The sequence below is a fragment of the Daktulosphaira vitifoliae genome, unplaced genomic scaffold (assembly GCF_025091365.1).
Source record: "Daktulosphaira vitifoliae isolate Bord-2020 unplaced genomic scaffold, ASM2509136v1 Scaffold_2, whole genome shotgun sequence".
NCBI lineage: Eukaryota > Metazoa > Arthropoda > Insecta > Hemiptera > Phylloxeridae > Daktulosphaira > Daktulosphaira vitifoliae.
Genome location: NW_026099573.1, coordinates 17,160,961 through 17,177,424, shown reverse-complemented (window position 1 = coordinate 17,177,424; position 16,464 = coordinate 17,160,961). Strand labels below are relative to the sequence as shown.

At 28.9% G+C, this 16,464-nt stretch overlaps 2 protein-coding genes and 1 long non-coding RNA gene across 3 annotated transcripts in view; 2 read left to right on the top strand and 1 right to left on the bottom strand.

Annotated features, from left to right (window-relative positions):
* Positions 1–776: 776 nt before the first annotated feature.
* Positions 777–5,088, top strand: LOC126897859 (protein DENND6B). Its single transcript, XM_050671785.1, has 8 exons — positions 777–1,034; positions 1,096–1,365; positions 1,750–1,935; positions 3,129–3,361; positions 3,430–3,620; positions 3,726–3,997; positions 4,078–4,290; positions 4,352–5,088. The coding sequence occupies exons 1-8, from the start codon at positions 921–923 to the stop codon at positions 4,562–4,564; spliced, it is 1,692 nt and encodes a 563-aa protein (XP_050527742.1). The 5' UTR covers positions 777–920; the 3' UTR covers positions 4,565–5,088.
* Positions 5,089–5,483: 395 nt separating this feature from the next.
* On the top strand, positions 5,484–14,822 carry LOC126897223 (uncharacterized). The gene is made up of 3 exons (XR_007702054.1): positions 5,484–5,618; positions 5,736–6,060; positions 14,239–14,822. It is a non-coding gene; the product is annotated as an uncharacterized LOC126897223 (long non-coding RNA).
* LOC126897221 (uncharacterized) overlaps positions 7,652–16,464 on the bottom strand; it is an 88,330-nt gene continuing 79,517 nt past the window's right edge. The window contains exon 4 of the mRNA XM_050670641.1: positions 7,652–8,604. Within this exon, the coding sequence (XP_050526598.1) occupies positions 8,401–8,604 (204 nt within the window). The 3' untranslated portion in view covers positions 7,652–8,400. The remainder of the gene's footprint in view (positions 8,605–16,464) is intronic.

Here is a 16,464-nt window from a genome sequence, read left to right as displayed (position 1 = left end):
TTTGGAACATTTGCAAAAAGTTAACATGTATTTAAGATTAACTTTAGAAGAAATTAAAATTTTTACAGTTAAAATGTATTTCAAGATATTTATAAATTGGTTGAAAAATTTCAAGTGGAAATAACAATGTCAAGAGATGTTGGAAAACAGGTATATTGAATGAATATTCAACACAAAATCTATTGAAGAATATTGCCGAACATCTATATTTATTTCATGTATAAATTATTACATAACTGAATTTGGTCAACGGGTTTGTCGATCACAAGATTAAGCTTAATAATTTCTAGTCATTATTTAAAACAGAAGAAAATGAAGATTGTTGTATTTAATTAGCAAATTATTATAAGAAGATGTAGAGTTAACACAAAGGGGTTGCGTGCGAAAATGGAAAAACCAGATATTCTTTTTTTTTTATATAATTTACATTGCAATAAATGCTTGCTACCCCTACAGCAGATCCATTCTTATAATATCTATTGCTGAGATTGAAATTGAACCATGTTTATATTATTTATTATCAATTATTCTTATCAATTTTATAAACGATAGCAGAATTATCACCAAGTATCAATGTGACAAAAATGTATACAATTTAAATCTTATTTCCTGTATAATTTTTAAACCTATTGTATCTAATTTTGTTGATTCACTTTTTAAAAATAAGTTATTTTAATTCCATGCTATTTAGCTTAAAGATAGTAAAACTATAATTAGGTATCAGTGNTCAGTTTGTGGTTGGGCGCTGAGTCTCGGGAGCTAACTTCACAGACGTACTATTTGTTCCGTATTAAAGTATTAAATAGTATAGTGTGTTTTTATGGCTTAAAAATTATTTTTTAACTCTTCATTTAAAAGTTTGTGTAAAATAGTTTTATTTTTTAAATAACTTAACTTATTTTCTTCATGTGTAAGTTAAAATGGCCAAGTGTTTATCTGAAAATCCATTCAGTGACAACAATGTTGCATTGTCTGATTGGATCAAGGGCATTTGTGTTGTTACCTTTGATTTGGAGTTTGGACAAGCTTTAGAGGTAGACTAGACTCGAATTTTATTATATTTGCTAATATTAAAATAGTTTTCTTTATTTTTAGCTATTGTACCCTAGTAATGTTTTATTGTCAGAAGAAGATAAAACAAATTTGTGTTATCTTGCTTTCCCAGATTCAAATTCAGGTTGTATGGGAGATACACAGTTTCACATTAAAATCAAATGTTCACAGTCTCAAACCCTCAGTCAATGTCATATCAATTACAATAGTAAATGTCCAGTTTTTCTTCAAGCTGATAACCGTTGCTTATATGGATTTGTATTTTTCCGACAAATCAAAGATTTGTCTCTTCCAAGAGGTTACTTCCAAAAAGTATGTTAATTTTTGTAAATATTAGCTAATTATACTTCATATGTTAATTTGTATATATTTTGTTATATAAAAGCTAGTATTTAAAAAGTTATCTTATTTATATTACCATTAATACATTAAAATATAAATAATAATAATAATCGTTTTTTGTGATATTTGGCTTGATAAAACTAATAATTTACCTAATCATTATTGACACTAAGGATGTGTAATGTAAGTCCCTGCAATCTCAGTTGTTAACTAAAAAAAATGTCCTTTTTTCACTAAAAAAAAATATATATATTAAAAGTCCTGCAACTTCTAGTGGCAGCCTTGTACCTAATACTATAATTATGACAATATTTATATAACTTGTGTCAACTATAAACTTAAATATATTTTTAGAGTGTTATTGTACTCTCTCAATTGCCATTTATTAGTCTATTTTCTGAAGTTTGTGGAACAATAGCTCCTGAATATTTTAAGCATGGTTTAACAGGTATAGAAGTTGCTTGGCATGATGTTCAGCAATGGCCAGCATTGTATGCTGGAGAAACTGTTAGTTTGCCATTACTAGGAATAGTTTTACAGGTAATTACAATGATTTAAAAAATTTTTATATTTTTATAGTTAAAAAAATAATCCCATCTATATATTTTTAAATTTATGTGCAGAAAATAATTACAATAGAGCGAGTATATGCAGGGTGATCCAGCTTGTTCTGAAAAATTCTATAAATTTTGATCGAATTAATATTTTACTTTTTTTTTAAATTATAATACTGTTGGACTATAATAATATCATAGTAATATTTATTTATTTAAAAAAAAAGTAATATTTTTTTTTAATTTTAAGAAAAAAAAGCAAAAGAAGAAAATTTTGACANATTTTTGCCTCCTAATGTCACAGCTCTCATCCAACCAATGGACCAGGGGGTAATTGCTTCTATAAAAAAAAATTATAGAACAAGTTTGCTTAAAAAAAGAATTGAAGAGGGCAATGATCTTAAAAGTTTTTGGAAAGATTACACAATTCTTGATAGCATTTATGACATAAATACTGCTTGGGGGTTAGTTAAGCAAACTACGTTAGTCAAGTCTTGGAGAAAAATTTTACCGTGTGTGGAAAATACTTTGATAGAGGAAGAAGAAGAAGTGTCTGCTTTTGATTTGGCTAATTTTTCTAAATCTCTTACTGGAGGAGAGAATTTTGACGAAGAAAACATTAATGAGTGGATAAATTGTGATGCCAATGATCCAGGATTTGAGCGTCTTAGTGATGAACAAATAGTAAGTGGAGCATTAGATACAGTTTCGGAAAGTGAAGGTGAAGAAGAAGAAAACGATGAAATAAATGATGTAAAGCAAGTGAGCCATGAAGAAGCTCTAAAACATATAGACGGGATCATTAAATATCTAGAAGAACAAGACGATACAACTCTGTGTGACAAAATGTTATTAAAAAAACTTCAATCACAAGTTAAAAAGAAGAGTTTTCAAACAAAGAAACAAAAACTTTTGACTGATTTTTTTAATTAATTATTTATTCATTTAACATTTATTTAAATATTAAATATTATTTATTTTAATAATTTATATTTATTATTATAAATATATTGTGAATAAATTTAAATAAATTCAATTTCAACTTAGTTTTTATTGTAAAATTTAATTTTGCGGATTATCCGCGGAATTCGTTTATCCGTGGATGTCCTGCCACCCTATTCCACGGATAATCGGGAGTTTACTGTATATATATATGTGTATGTGTATATATTTTTTTAGGCTCAATTAGTGTGTGATAATAATAAGATACGCAATACATCAAATTCAATGGTCCCTGATTACCAACTACCAGTTGTTGTTTCATCTCTTTATGAGTTAAACACATTTGATTGTTTTTCATCAATTGTTAGTCAACTTCATCTTTTGTGGGAACTTGTGTTGACTTCTGAACCAATTGTTGTTATGGCTTCATCTCCAACTTATTGTTCTCAAATAGTTCAAGCATTAGTTAGGTAAATATTATTTTATTAATTTAATTTAAATTTTTGACTGGCTTATAGTATTTATTTAAATTTCGCAGCCTAATAGTACCTTTGGCTTACTATGGAGATTATAGACCATATTTTACGATACATGATAATGAGTTTAAGGAGTATATGAGTAAAACATTAAATCCACCACCAATAATACTTGGTGTTACAAATCCATATTTTTCAAAAACGTTACAGCATTGGCCACATATTGTAAGAGTTGTGGATTCATCAAAAAAAGGTAATTTTTTTTTAGTTTAGTTACTTGTTAACTTATATTTCCTAACAGTAATACTTATTAATAATTAAAAAAAAACCAAACATTTTTTTTATTAAAAAAATTTAGAATGTTCATCAAAAAATAAATTAATAAAAGGATCCAGTTTAAAAATCTTAGATTCTAAGCCAGGAGTTTATACACAGTACAAATCATTCCTTCAAAAAGATAAGTCTATTGTAAAAAAACTTGTAAGAGGAATGCAAAACAAAAGACCAGAAGAAGTTCAATCAGCTTTGCTTAGACGGCATTTCTTAGAGTTAACTCAAAGTTTTATGATACCTCTTGAACGATATTTAACTTCATTAATGCCTTTGCAAAGAAATGTCTCACCTTTTAAGGTATGATATAATGAATTTATACATTATTTTAATATATGATAAATGCAATTTTTATAACTAGAAAATTTTTTTTTTTTTAGGCTGCACCAAAACCTTGCCCATTCAACCCTGATGAATTTTTAGCAAGTTTGGGAAATTTAGGACCTCAACTTACCTGTGGTATTAAAGGAGATTGGAAAGGTCTTTACAAACAATTCTTTCGATCTCCTAATTTTAATGGTTGGTATAATGTTCGGTATAATGGAATGATGATGAAACTCCAAGTATTACAAATTGAGGCTCTTTCTAGTGTGGTAATATAGAGAAAACAATTTTCATTTATCTAATATCAAGTAATTCCTTAAATGTTTTTAGGATATAAATAAATGGATGGAGGGAAAAGAAGAGGTGGAAGTTGTTGATATGATATTGAAAATACGTGAAAAATTAGAAGAATGTGAAAATAAAGGATATCCATTGAATAAGAAAATAAAAGATCAATTAAAAGTGAAAATGGATGACATCATAAGTTCATTACCTGAAGATTTAAAAAATGTTTTATCCAATAAGAATCCAATTCTTAGATGATACATCACTAATTATTGTAAAAGGCTGTTAATTGTGAATATTTTAGGGTTATATATTTTTTATATGAATATTTTATCAAATTTGAGTTTTAATTGTTGACATTTTTTTTTATAAGTGTTTACATAATTCAATTTTTTATGAATAATTATTCTAGTACAATTGTATTTTAAGTTATTTAATGTGATTTAATATTAGACAACTAAAATGTATGTATACAAATAATGCATTAGATACCTATGGTCTAAGCAATAATATAATAATGTCAGACAAAAGTAATTTCGGGTACACAGAATTATTTTTGGTACGTTATCTATGTATACTATCATGACTACTGTTGAAATAATTTTATTCTTCTACTTGTATATAGTCTATGTTTTAGTTTTATATTAAAGTATATTTTTATTAGGTTAGCGTAGTCCAACTGTATATATATATATATAATTAGTATTATTTAATTAGAGTCATCTCAAAAGTCCACTAATATAAAAATCAATATTTAATGAAATACAAATTATTTAAATTGCTATAGATTATCTGTATTACTTTTATTTAATATTATTTTGTACCTGATCATGTAAATACTCGACTTCTTTTGGAATACTATTGCTTAAAAATATGATTAATTGTATACTTGGTTGAAATAATAGTCTTCAAATTTGAAAATAATGAATTTTATTTTGATCAAAGGAGATGTAATAAAAATTTTCTTCATGTATAAATCCATTATGTAAAAATTTTATTTACTCAACTAACATAGTATTTATTTTATGTAAACATGAGTAAAGCTTAGAACGCGGTTTTAAATATAAATATCTTATCTTGAGCGCAAACCGCATTAGACTGTAGAGCATAGGAAATTTTAAAGGTATTTGAGGATCGAATTTGAAACAATCGTGAACAAAAAAATTAAATAGCGATTATTAATAATATCAAAATGAATATATCTTGCGTTTCTCGAACAAATTTGGGCTCATAAATATTTGATATTTTAAGATGTCTATGCCGCTTAATTAAAAGTTAATAAGATTGAAATTTCGTATCAAGAATTCCTGAGGTACGCGTAATGAATTAACATAGTCAATATTTTAGACTGTCATCGGCATTTTACGATAAACATTAAAATTTAATACCAGGAATTTATTAAGACTAATGTATGCGATCATATTTCCAGGTTTTCTATATGATGTTCATGCTTTTCATGTAGCCACCAACATTAATCGGTCAGTTGATATAAAAAATTACGTTACTTATCAACGACTCTCATGAGCTCCTAGTACTAAAATTGTAATTTTTGTCCGAAACACTAAAAAAAAGATGTCTGGCCATTGTCAAACTACACGAGGAACTGAAAACATATTGTACTTGAATGCCGCAAAACGATACTGAAGGCAATAGACTGACCATTGGTCCACAAGAAAATTTATCAAACTAACTTTATAACATAGTAAAAACCTTAAAATTCATCGAAGCAGTACAAATTAGAGACAAGATTTAATGTAAATATTAATTAATTAAATTTATATTAGTAATCCTACTTAAAGTAAACATCAGTAGCATGTTCAAAATTTGTTCAAGGGGAAGTTAAAACAAAAATAAAAATAATTATAGACATCTTACTAACTCTTCTAATTATATCTTTAACACGTTTTAAGGAAGCTAGTGAAATTTTCTATGCATTTTTCATGTATATCACTTTTAGATAAAGTCATATATAGTCAGTATGACCAAATTTGTTTAGTCCATTCGATACAATAAGACAAATTGCGTATTGATCTATAATGAATTTTTACTCTTTTGAATAGAAGAATGTTTTTGACAGTTCTTTCGGTCTATTCATTGTCAAATATATTATCTTTTAGACTATCAATGACGTTTTTTATTTATTTTCTGTCATTCTTCTTATACCTTTCAAAAACACTACATAAATTTATAATCTCTAGCTTACAATTAAATTTCAAGTCTTTATTTTTTTGACAACATATAATTGTGAAATTTAAATTTATTTTTGATGGATCAAGTTTTAAATATTTAGTATTTATACACCGGTTTTTAGATTAGGTTTTTGATACGATTCATTTTTTAAGTTTTTTTATTTGGATTTTAACATAGTCCCGTGCTCTAATTTATATATTAGTATTATAGAACTAATTTTCTACCATTTACTTTGTACCCCCCTAGAAGCATTATTTAATTATTAGGATTAGGTTTAATTATTAGGCTTTGGCATCTCATACAAATGCAACTATGCCAATATCAGGTAGGTAGTCTAAAGGTTTTTGATTTCTAACACTTAACGAGATTTTTGAGTTGTAGTAACTGTTTCAATTTCTACATTCTGTTCTTAAAGTATTTACCGATTTTATTTAGATTTTTTAAAGATGGTTTAATTGGCGATTTTTGTTTTACCTTCATATAAAAAAAAAATAGTATTTTTACTGAAACTAGTGAATATTATTTGGAATCAATTTTCATTCGTTTATTTGGGACTATTGATTTCATTTTAGAAATGAAGGGAGCTGCCTCTGTTTAATTACATTAACTCCAAAAGGTTAATGATGTTTGCAGCTTTTTCGATGCGAATCTAAAAAGGTATTAATTTTAAAACGATGTGTTTTATTTATTTTTCCTATTCATTTACAAATAAGAATATATACATGAGATCCATGTAAATATCATGAATATTTTTTAGAGGAAAATAAATTGAAAGACTCGTACAAATAAAATTTTTGAGATCTAGATTAGTTTTGTTAAATGATGATGGCATATATAAAAAAAACAGGTGTCCGTTGTAATAAAACATAATATTTTTTCTACATACTAGGTTTATTTCAACTCTAACGCAAATTACTTAATATTAAACTTTTTTAAAAACTAACTTAGTTCAGAAAATATTTAATAATAATTTAATTCAATAAAGTTTACATTGTATTTTGAACAGTTCATCATAATATGCAACTATATGAACAATATTAATAACCAAAATAATAACATTGTATAATCTTAAAATAATAACAGTGTAACATACATATGTCAAAAAATAAAAAATAAAATAATCATTACATACTTGTAAGGTTGTTTTTTTAAATTTCATGGTTTTACACATACTTATTAATATTATAAACATTTTTCAATAATATCTTCGTGTTTGCTACAATAATTATATATATATATATATATATTTATATATATTCGGTATTTTAAAGAACACGCGTAATACTAACTTTAATAACTATATAAACGCATGCAATAATAAAATTAATAGACAAAATTAAATAACTGTATGTAATTCATAATGACAAGTCATTCTCTACTTATGCACTACGTCTCTAAATGCCTTACAATCACACACGCATTTCCAGTATTAGTTTTGGAAAATTTAACACACTTGAAAGTCATTCTGGTTAAACATAATTATAACATAATGATATTGTTTGATTAATTTCTTTATAATAATTTGCATAAAATATTTTTCTCGTTTAACTAACTGAATAATTGGACAGTTCATCTCCCGCTAATGGATTTACATAAATGGTATCAAATGTCTTGCCGGGTAAAAAAAAACAAAAACGCATAGTATTCTAATGGTAATGCGAATCAAATTGTGTCGCCTACAGAATAATATAAAAACTCAATAGTTATATATGTACAATATATAATAATATGAAACGAGGATAGTAAACATAAAAAATGACGATGTCCGGAAAACTTCTTCGGCATCTCGTGAGCGTCAAGAAGTTTGGAAAATAGTAAATATATAGACATAATAATAATAATAATAATAAAAATTCACACATCCGTAAGTTCGGTCAACAGATGTGTCCCATCAGACTCCTAAGCTAAGCGTGATGCCTAGTCGATTCCCGGTCGTCTTGAGGTTGTACGGCCGGTTGGAGTAGGGGCCGGTTGTGTACCCGTTCAGGTCTTTCCACCACCTCCAATGACCTGTTCTCCCTCCGATGATGGTTGTTGTGCAAGTTGACGGGTTCCGGTTGCGGTTCCGGGTTGAAAATTGGCAGCCTACAGTGTCTGGACCATTCGCCCTGTCAACATAATCGATTTTCGCGTTAGTACAATTAGATGTAATTATTGTGTTTTGCTTTGAATGGCGCGTGGGGAAATAGACTGAGATAAAAAAACACAAGCCCCTCCATGTGAGTTCTTTGAAATGAGTTGAAGTTACAGGAGTGTTGTGTGAAACAGTTCGACTTCACTATTAACGTGTAAAATAAATTTAGTACAACACCGAGAAGGTATTCCTCGATCGCTCACATAATAATTTCTAATCCGATAAGTCGCCATTTTCCAGTGTTATTTTGTGCCTTGACATTATAATAACAACATGTTTATATACAAAGTCCTATCAAACAAAATACATCGGAAATAATTATGACGGAGACTTGAGTACAGCTCATTGTTGTCACCAATGAGGTCCTAACACCATAAAATTCCAATAATACTAACAACGTATAACGACCTAACTATTTCTTATAAGTCATAAGGATTTCAAGTTTTAATGCTCAAGACTGTATGCGCATTTTTATTACGTCTTCTCGCATGTCTCGTTTAATGTTCTCTATTCATCAGCGTTGAAAAAAAATTCATATATGCATCTATAGTCTAATAAACAGAATCGTAAAACATTTTATTGCTATATAGGTACCTATAGTGTTTTTGTATTATAGACACAAATACTGACTTTATGTATGCTTCATAATAAATTGAAAGTCGAGTGTGTCAGAAACAGCTACAACCCAAGTGAGCCGAGTTCAAAACTATTCTAACTGTACATTAACAATACTGTGCTTTGTTCCGGACTTTTAAGTACATTTCGATGAGATTAGTGGTAATAACTGAGTAAAAATTATTAGCGGGCGATCTGAACTATTCTTAAGGAAGGTAAGGGTTAACAGGGCCTAAGGGCTTTTGTTTAATTATGGTGTCGCAAAATAAAATATGAAGTAGACAGTATCGGAATTATTTTTGCGTCGGGCCTCACAAACCTCGAGAAAGTCCTTGCAGGTGGCTACTTGAAGGGGTAGAGAAAAGTGAGTACACTACGTTGCCATTTGAAACTTAAGTTGTGTACAATAAAGTACGTATTGCGAATATTGGTTATGTCATAATATTGAAACGCGGGTGAACTTGGAAATATTACCACAATAAAAAGGTAAAATACACTTGTTGAACTTCATGTACCGTCGGATAAAGAGCTGCTGCTAGAACGGTGTCGGGTTAATGTTACTGATGAGTGTGAACTGCAGACACGCCAAAAGTGCCCCGATCACTTTTGTTGTTTTACGACACGGATTAGTTGACGGTCATGGTTAGTTGAAACTTGAAGTATGTGGGGGCGGTATTGGATTTCGATTCGACTCGGCCCGTTGCGTATGTTTGCCGATTTGCGTGCCAGTAAGGTAGAGGAAAAAAATGATTTTAATTACTCGTCCCAGGACACTCCGTGCGCGATAATAACACTATTAAAATGTATAGAATTGCATTATGTGTACACATCGATGATACTGTGCCGACAAAGGGGAGGTACGCGTATAAAGCGAAAACAACGAGTTACAGGCCCCGTCACGTCTTGTACATGTCAACCCTCAGTGTAATGACACGCACGTACACTCTGATTGGTAGTGCGGCCGTAATGAGCTAATTATAACGGTCCGGAATATCAGAATATTATGTTCGTAGAAATGTATTAGTTTAACAATATAAAAAAATTCTACATCTAAAAAGTGTTAATTATATGCAATTTCTACGCGTTTGTCGATAATAAATATAGTACAATGATGAAGAGCTGTCAGATATTTTTGTTTTTAAATTTTTTTCTCAAGGTCCAAAAATTATTGTAACTTTAATTTTAATTAATGTATTCAGCTTTCATTTTAACGGTGAAAAAAACAGTCTTACGATAGATAGATTTTATTTGTCCATGTACACAGGAACACATATAGCCATTGCTGAGCTGTATTTTTTTTTAATAAAAATGTATTATACTTAGGGTTACCAGATGTTCCGAGTGAAAAATACGGACATATCAAAACCTACCCCCCCCCCTATTGATAATTGGAAAATAAAATTTTTTTTTTTTTTTTTCAAAAAGTAGAAGAAATAATCATATTAAAAAAAAATATTTTAATTTGTTTGCGTGATAGGTGATGCGCATTTATGAAAATGAATGAGAATCGATAGAAATTAATTGTTATCAATAGGAATCGATGATCGATAATCTAGATTGACATTTTACTTGATTTTACGACTTATTTTATCAATTTTCAATAAATTATAAGTCACATACATATTCATTCTGCAATTGGTTTTATTGTCTGAATAATTATATTATAATGAACATCTCAAGTATTCGCAATGCAATATCTCTCTTATATACCTTATCAATAAAACATATTCTTAATTTCATCGATATTTTGATTCAGTGCCATATGATGGCATGATTGGTCACTACTCAAACTTATAGTCTGCCTGATTCTGCCCATTTTCACATATATTTTCTCTCTCTTTCTCGCCTCTCAGAGCAAAATAAGAGAGAATGTGACAGAATTCTCCAATTACTCGCCACTTCACGTACATTTTTTCATGCACATAACTTTTTGAAAATTTTTGATAATTTCATGAAAAATACAGACGATACGGACGACCCTCAAAAATACGGACGTCTGGTAGCCATAATTATACTTTGTTGGTTAACTTAGCTATAATTAATTTATGCTGCCTGTTGGTCATTACGTTTTAAGGTTATAAATAAAACATTGATACTAGTTGGAATTATATAGAGTTCTTAAAAAGTGTTTTATTTTTGTTCAATACTATTACATTTAGTATGTTGTATTAATACATCATTATTATATTCATCAGTTATATTATGACTATTCACGATATTATTTGTAATTTCACACTGCACCCAGAGAAAAACCTCGATCTATATAATAAATTCATTGTTCAATTTGATAAATATATCATTACCATTGAATCAATGATATATTTATCAATATGATATTTTTTTTTCTTGTCTTGAACAATAATTATTTATAAGAATAGTTATTTTGTTCGTATTAATAAAACATTATCATAAACCCTTGATAAAATTTCTCTTTCAATTTTGATTGAGGTTTTTCTTTGGGTGTGGAATGTCACAATTCAATCAATAAGATCGGGCGGGAATTTTTTTTTGGTCTTTGGAGCTGGAGCATCCTCGAGTTCAAATCACTATTTGTACCAATTATTTCCTAACTAGTAGTACAAATATTTTTAATCCGCACTCATCTACAGAAAAATTATCCGAAGATGCCCCCGAGGGCGACCAGAAGTATTTTAATTAATATTTAAGTACTTCTAATTTTTTTCGATAAAAAATATACATTAAATTAAACATGGAAAAAACGAGACATATATTTGCAAATTATTCCAAAATGATTGGGAAATTATTTTCCATGTACTACATTTGCAAGAAAATTTTTCCCCCAAATTCTTTGTTCTTCACACTTATTTATGAGAGTACCGCCAATGTTATTGTACATGATATGATGTTTACAATTATTGGTACGATATTATTCACAATGCTGTAAATTGGTTTCAATAACTACGTTGACAAAAAGATAACGCTGGATATTGTATGCTTTGAATAGGTTTTTCCTCCGACCCCCCGTGGAAGATTTCCCAAGGTGCCCCGTTTCATTCGTTTGCTGAATACATTACATTATAGGTCGTTGTACAATAAAATTGTACTACCGTTTCCATCAACTCCATTAAAACAGACCTCCGCGCACATACAGACAATCATCTGCATTAGTCGCGACCCTTCACAACAATAATTATATCACTCTGAAATGTACGCACAGCAATAGACCGACCGTCGACCCTCGCCCAAGGATGGTCACATTTATATGTGCAAATATATTAAGTACTCGTTCACCATGCACGGACGGACATGTGAACTTTCCGTGTATGTAAATAAGGTCCATCGCGTTAAGCTCGACGAATTGACCGTAAATAGAAGACTAGATCACCACTGGTGGTAAACGTAAAAACGAAAGAAACCGCTTAGTTTTTCGCAGTTTAGTACGGTAAAAATTCACGAGCGCCTAGAAATTNACATTTATATGTGCAAATATATTAAGTACTCGTTCACCATGCACGGACGGACATGTGAACTTTCCGTGTATGTAAATAAGGTCCATCGCGTTAAGCTCGACGAATTGACCGTAAATAGAAGACTAGTTCAGATCACCACTTGTTAATTGTAAAAACGAAAGAAACCGCTTAGTTTTTCGCAGTTTAGTACGGTAAAAATTCACGAGCGCCTAGAAATTGTTCGGGCTAGTCAGCCGTTGATCACTAACTAGCCTCTGCGCCCTCGTGGTCTCTTTAAATGGAAAATGAACTCGTCAAACGGAAAACAAATCATCCAGTTCAGATAGTACAATGTGGATCCCGCCTACGACGACTAAAAAATTAATTTCAAGCTGAAAAAACCGTTTTTCCCGGCCGTACGTGGATATGATGTAATAACACCGCTGTAATCGGTTTGACCTCACCAGTAGGTTTTTTTGCGGAGTAAACACGTAGGACAGATGAGGGTCAAATAGTTTATTAATATTTCTAATTGTGTTGTTCGCGTACTACGTGTGCATCGGATACATTACGCGCGAATAAATCATTTAGGCAAACGCGATCAAGGCTGTGGCCGCCACGGAATGGTACAACTGCTGTTGTTGTTTGTTTTTTTGCAATAACGTAATAAAACCACCCACGTAAAGCTGTAGGTTCCAGACTGGAAATTCCGGTTTGTAGGAACACCTCGTGGACCGATTCCTATTGCAAATTGTTTTGTGTTGATTCGCTAAATTTTGCGGTAGCTCTTCGTGATCTCATTAAACGTACTTAAATATTGAGTGAACGAATTCTGCATCTTAGCACAAATGCAACTGGTGAACAATCTATTTGTTTCGGTCGTGTTCCGTTTTTATAAATATTTGTGCCTCTGTTAGGTCTGATCAATATTACAGTTAATATTTAATACACGAGGGTCGACCGTTGTAATGGTCGTAGACAGGTCGTCGTGAGGTACAACATCACGTGCTGCTGTTATGAGATTTCCGATTTACTATCCTTAGCGGACCGTATATTCCATTACAACGTGTGTTCTGAACGCTCTTCTATGACTTTAAAAAATTCTATTTACGGAGCTATTACCGAGTGACCATTTCAGATACTATACTCATTCTTGCGATAAACGTTGGAATAACAAATATCGCATTTACTATTAGTTATAGATTGGAACCAATATGCTTTTGTTGAGACCTAAACGTGTGAATAGACATTTCAAATTCCATCAGTATATTTTGGTACAGAAATAAGTAGTAATAACTCTTTAAGTTGAAAACACAATTGGGACGACGCTAAAATAAGAGATCATGGTATATTGATACCATATTAGTCGACCAAACTACCTATTCGATTTTTGAAAATGCCTATCGTCACCGGATCAAGGACCGAGTGGTTACTTAAATGCTGGACTTGGTAAAGTTTGAGTTAGCTAAGCTCAGATAAAAATTCAAAATTCATTTATATACGCAACATTCTACACATATTTTACACACAAATACACTTATCTTTAAAAATGTATAAAATTAATGTTGTTTTTTTTTCCTTAGATTTCTTTTTATCCGATTGCAAAGAAACTTTGGTAAATGTTCGAGCACGGTATTAAGTAAGATTATCCATAAATAAGTTACCGGTATATCATAAACAAATATTAAAGGAGTTCGCTGCCCTTGAAAATGAATAAAATTAAACTCATGATAAAACATCTTTTACCCTTAAAATAATTTGCATGCAGTGGTACGCAGTAAAAAATGCCGAACCGACATCAAACATTTGTAGCATTATTGATACTACTATTCTTTTTTATCGAGTCATACTTGGCAAAGAATCGTAATTGTAGCTGAATGATAATCTAATGATATTAGATTATATACATATTTAAATACAAATCGTGATACAAAGTTATACATAGTCGTTCAACTCAACCAGTCATAATATTTGAAGAGAGTTTGGTAAATTTTTTTTGGACAGATGGTAATTTTTTTTATTGGAAGAGAGACAGAATCCCAATAAACCTGTACTCTAAGAACTTATTCAACAAATTATTAAAAAAATCTTATTGTATAACTTTAATTTGATACTAGTCAAAATATTTAAAAATAAAACATTAATAAAATCAACAAATTAATTATTAAAATACAGACTATAATTTTTTGTTAATTAAATAAAAATTTTTGTTTGTAGAAAAAAAAAGAAATTATCTAGCAAACAAATATTTTGTAGCAGTTACAAATATATGATTGATTAATAATAATAATATTATTTGCTGTGTTTTCGTTTGTAAAATTTAACGTTTTTTTTTTTATATGGTAAATTACTTATAGAAAATAAGCCGTGTTAATTAATTTTGCGTATACTATAAGTTGTCAAAATTGTCAGAAAATTTCCATGAATTGAATAAAAAAACTACTGTAGTTTTTTTTAAATTAATAAAATACTTACGTAATTTATCGAATTTCTAAAAAGTCTTCAAGACAAAATTTGATATTTTTTTCCCCTAAAAATACATGCTTATTATATTAATGCATATTTTAAACCTATTTGGAATAAAATATCGCTATTATTAAATTGTTCTTTGAGATAATTGAGAAACCTAATTATATTGTTAGCTATTTGTAAAAGGTGTTTTCTTTTCGTTTTCGTGAGTAATTTTGAACTATCGAGTTACGCGGTTTTGTCATTGAGAAGTCGATATAGATAAAAAGGCAATTGTACACTATTTTACCAATTATAATTTTAAATTAAACTATGCATATTTATGAAAGTACAGTCATTTGAAACCGCGGAAAAAAATTGTCGTTTTAAAAGATTGTAATTTTTTGAGATATATTAACCAATAAAAAAAACCAAATCCCATTGAAAATTAAATAGCTAAAACCCAATGAAACCTGAAAAAAACTTTAAAAACCATAACTTTAATCGAAATTTCAGCATAACTTTTATCTTAGATGATTTTTGTATTTGAATTTTTTAAATATGTATCTCTGTTATTAATTATATTTATTAATCAATTCTATATTAGCTTATTGTTATTATTTTTAAATGTAAAAATATTATGTATTTAATGTTAAGTTATTATTTAAGCGATATAAGAAATTAGAAATAATTAAAACTGGAAAACTAATAAGTAGTTTTAATATTTTTTTTATTAAAACTTTATTATGTTATTAATCTGTCATGTCCAAGGCTCATAACTTCTAGCATTATGTTATATACATACATATATATATATATATATTATTGGTCCTAGAGATACCTACGTTAATTAAAAATTTGTTTTGGAAAACCAATAAGCTAAATATGATATTTTATGTTGCGTAATTTTGCATATGTCGAAGTGCAAATTGCTTATTTTGTATTTTTTAGCGTTATTTCAGTACCAAATAAAATAAGGAACGTCAATATATATATATATATATATTTATATTTATAATAGTTTAAAAAAAATGTGTATATGTTCAAGACTAAAGCACGTTTTTAATTAAAGTAGTTTAAATTAAACAATAAATATATAGAATATAAAAGAAATCATAGAATTTCTCAAATATTAAAAAAACTATATAAATGCTTTAATATTAAAGAAGCCAGAAAAATGCTCAAATTTTAAATAATCCATAGAAATGCTCAAAATATTAAAGAAATCATATAAATGCTCAACATTTTAAGGAAGCCATATAAATGTATAAAATTTAAGAAGCCATAGAAATGCTCAACATTTTAAGGAAGCCATATAAATATATGAAATTTAAGAAGTCATAGAAATGCTCAACATTTTA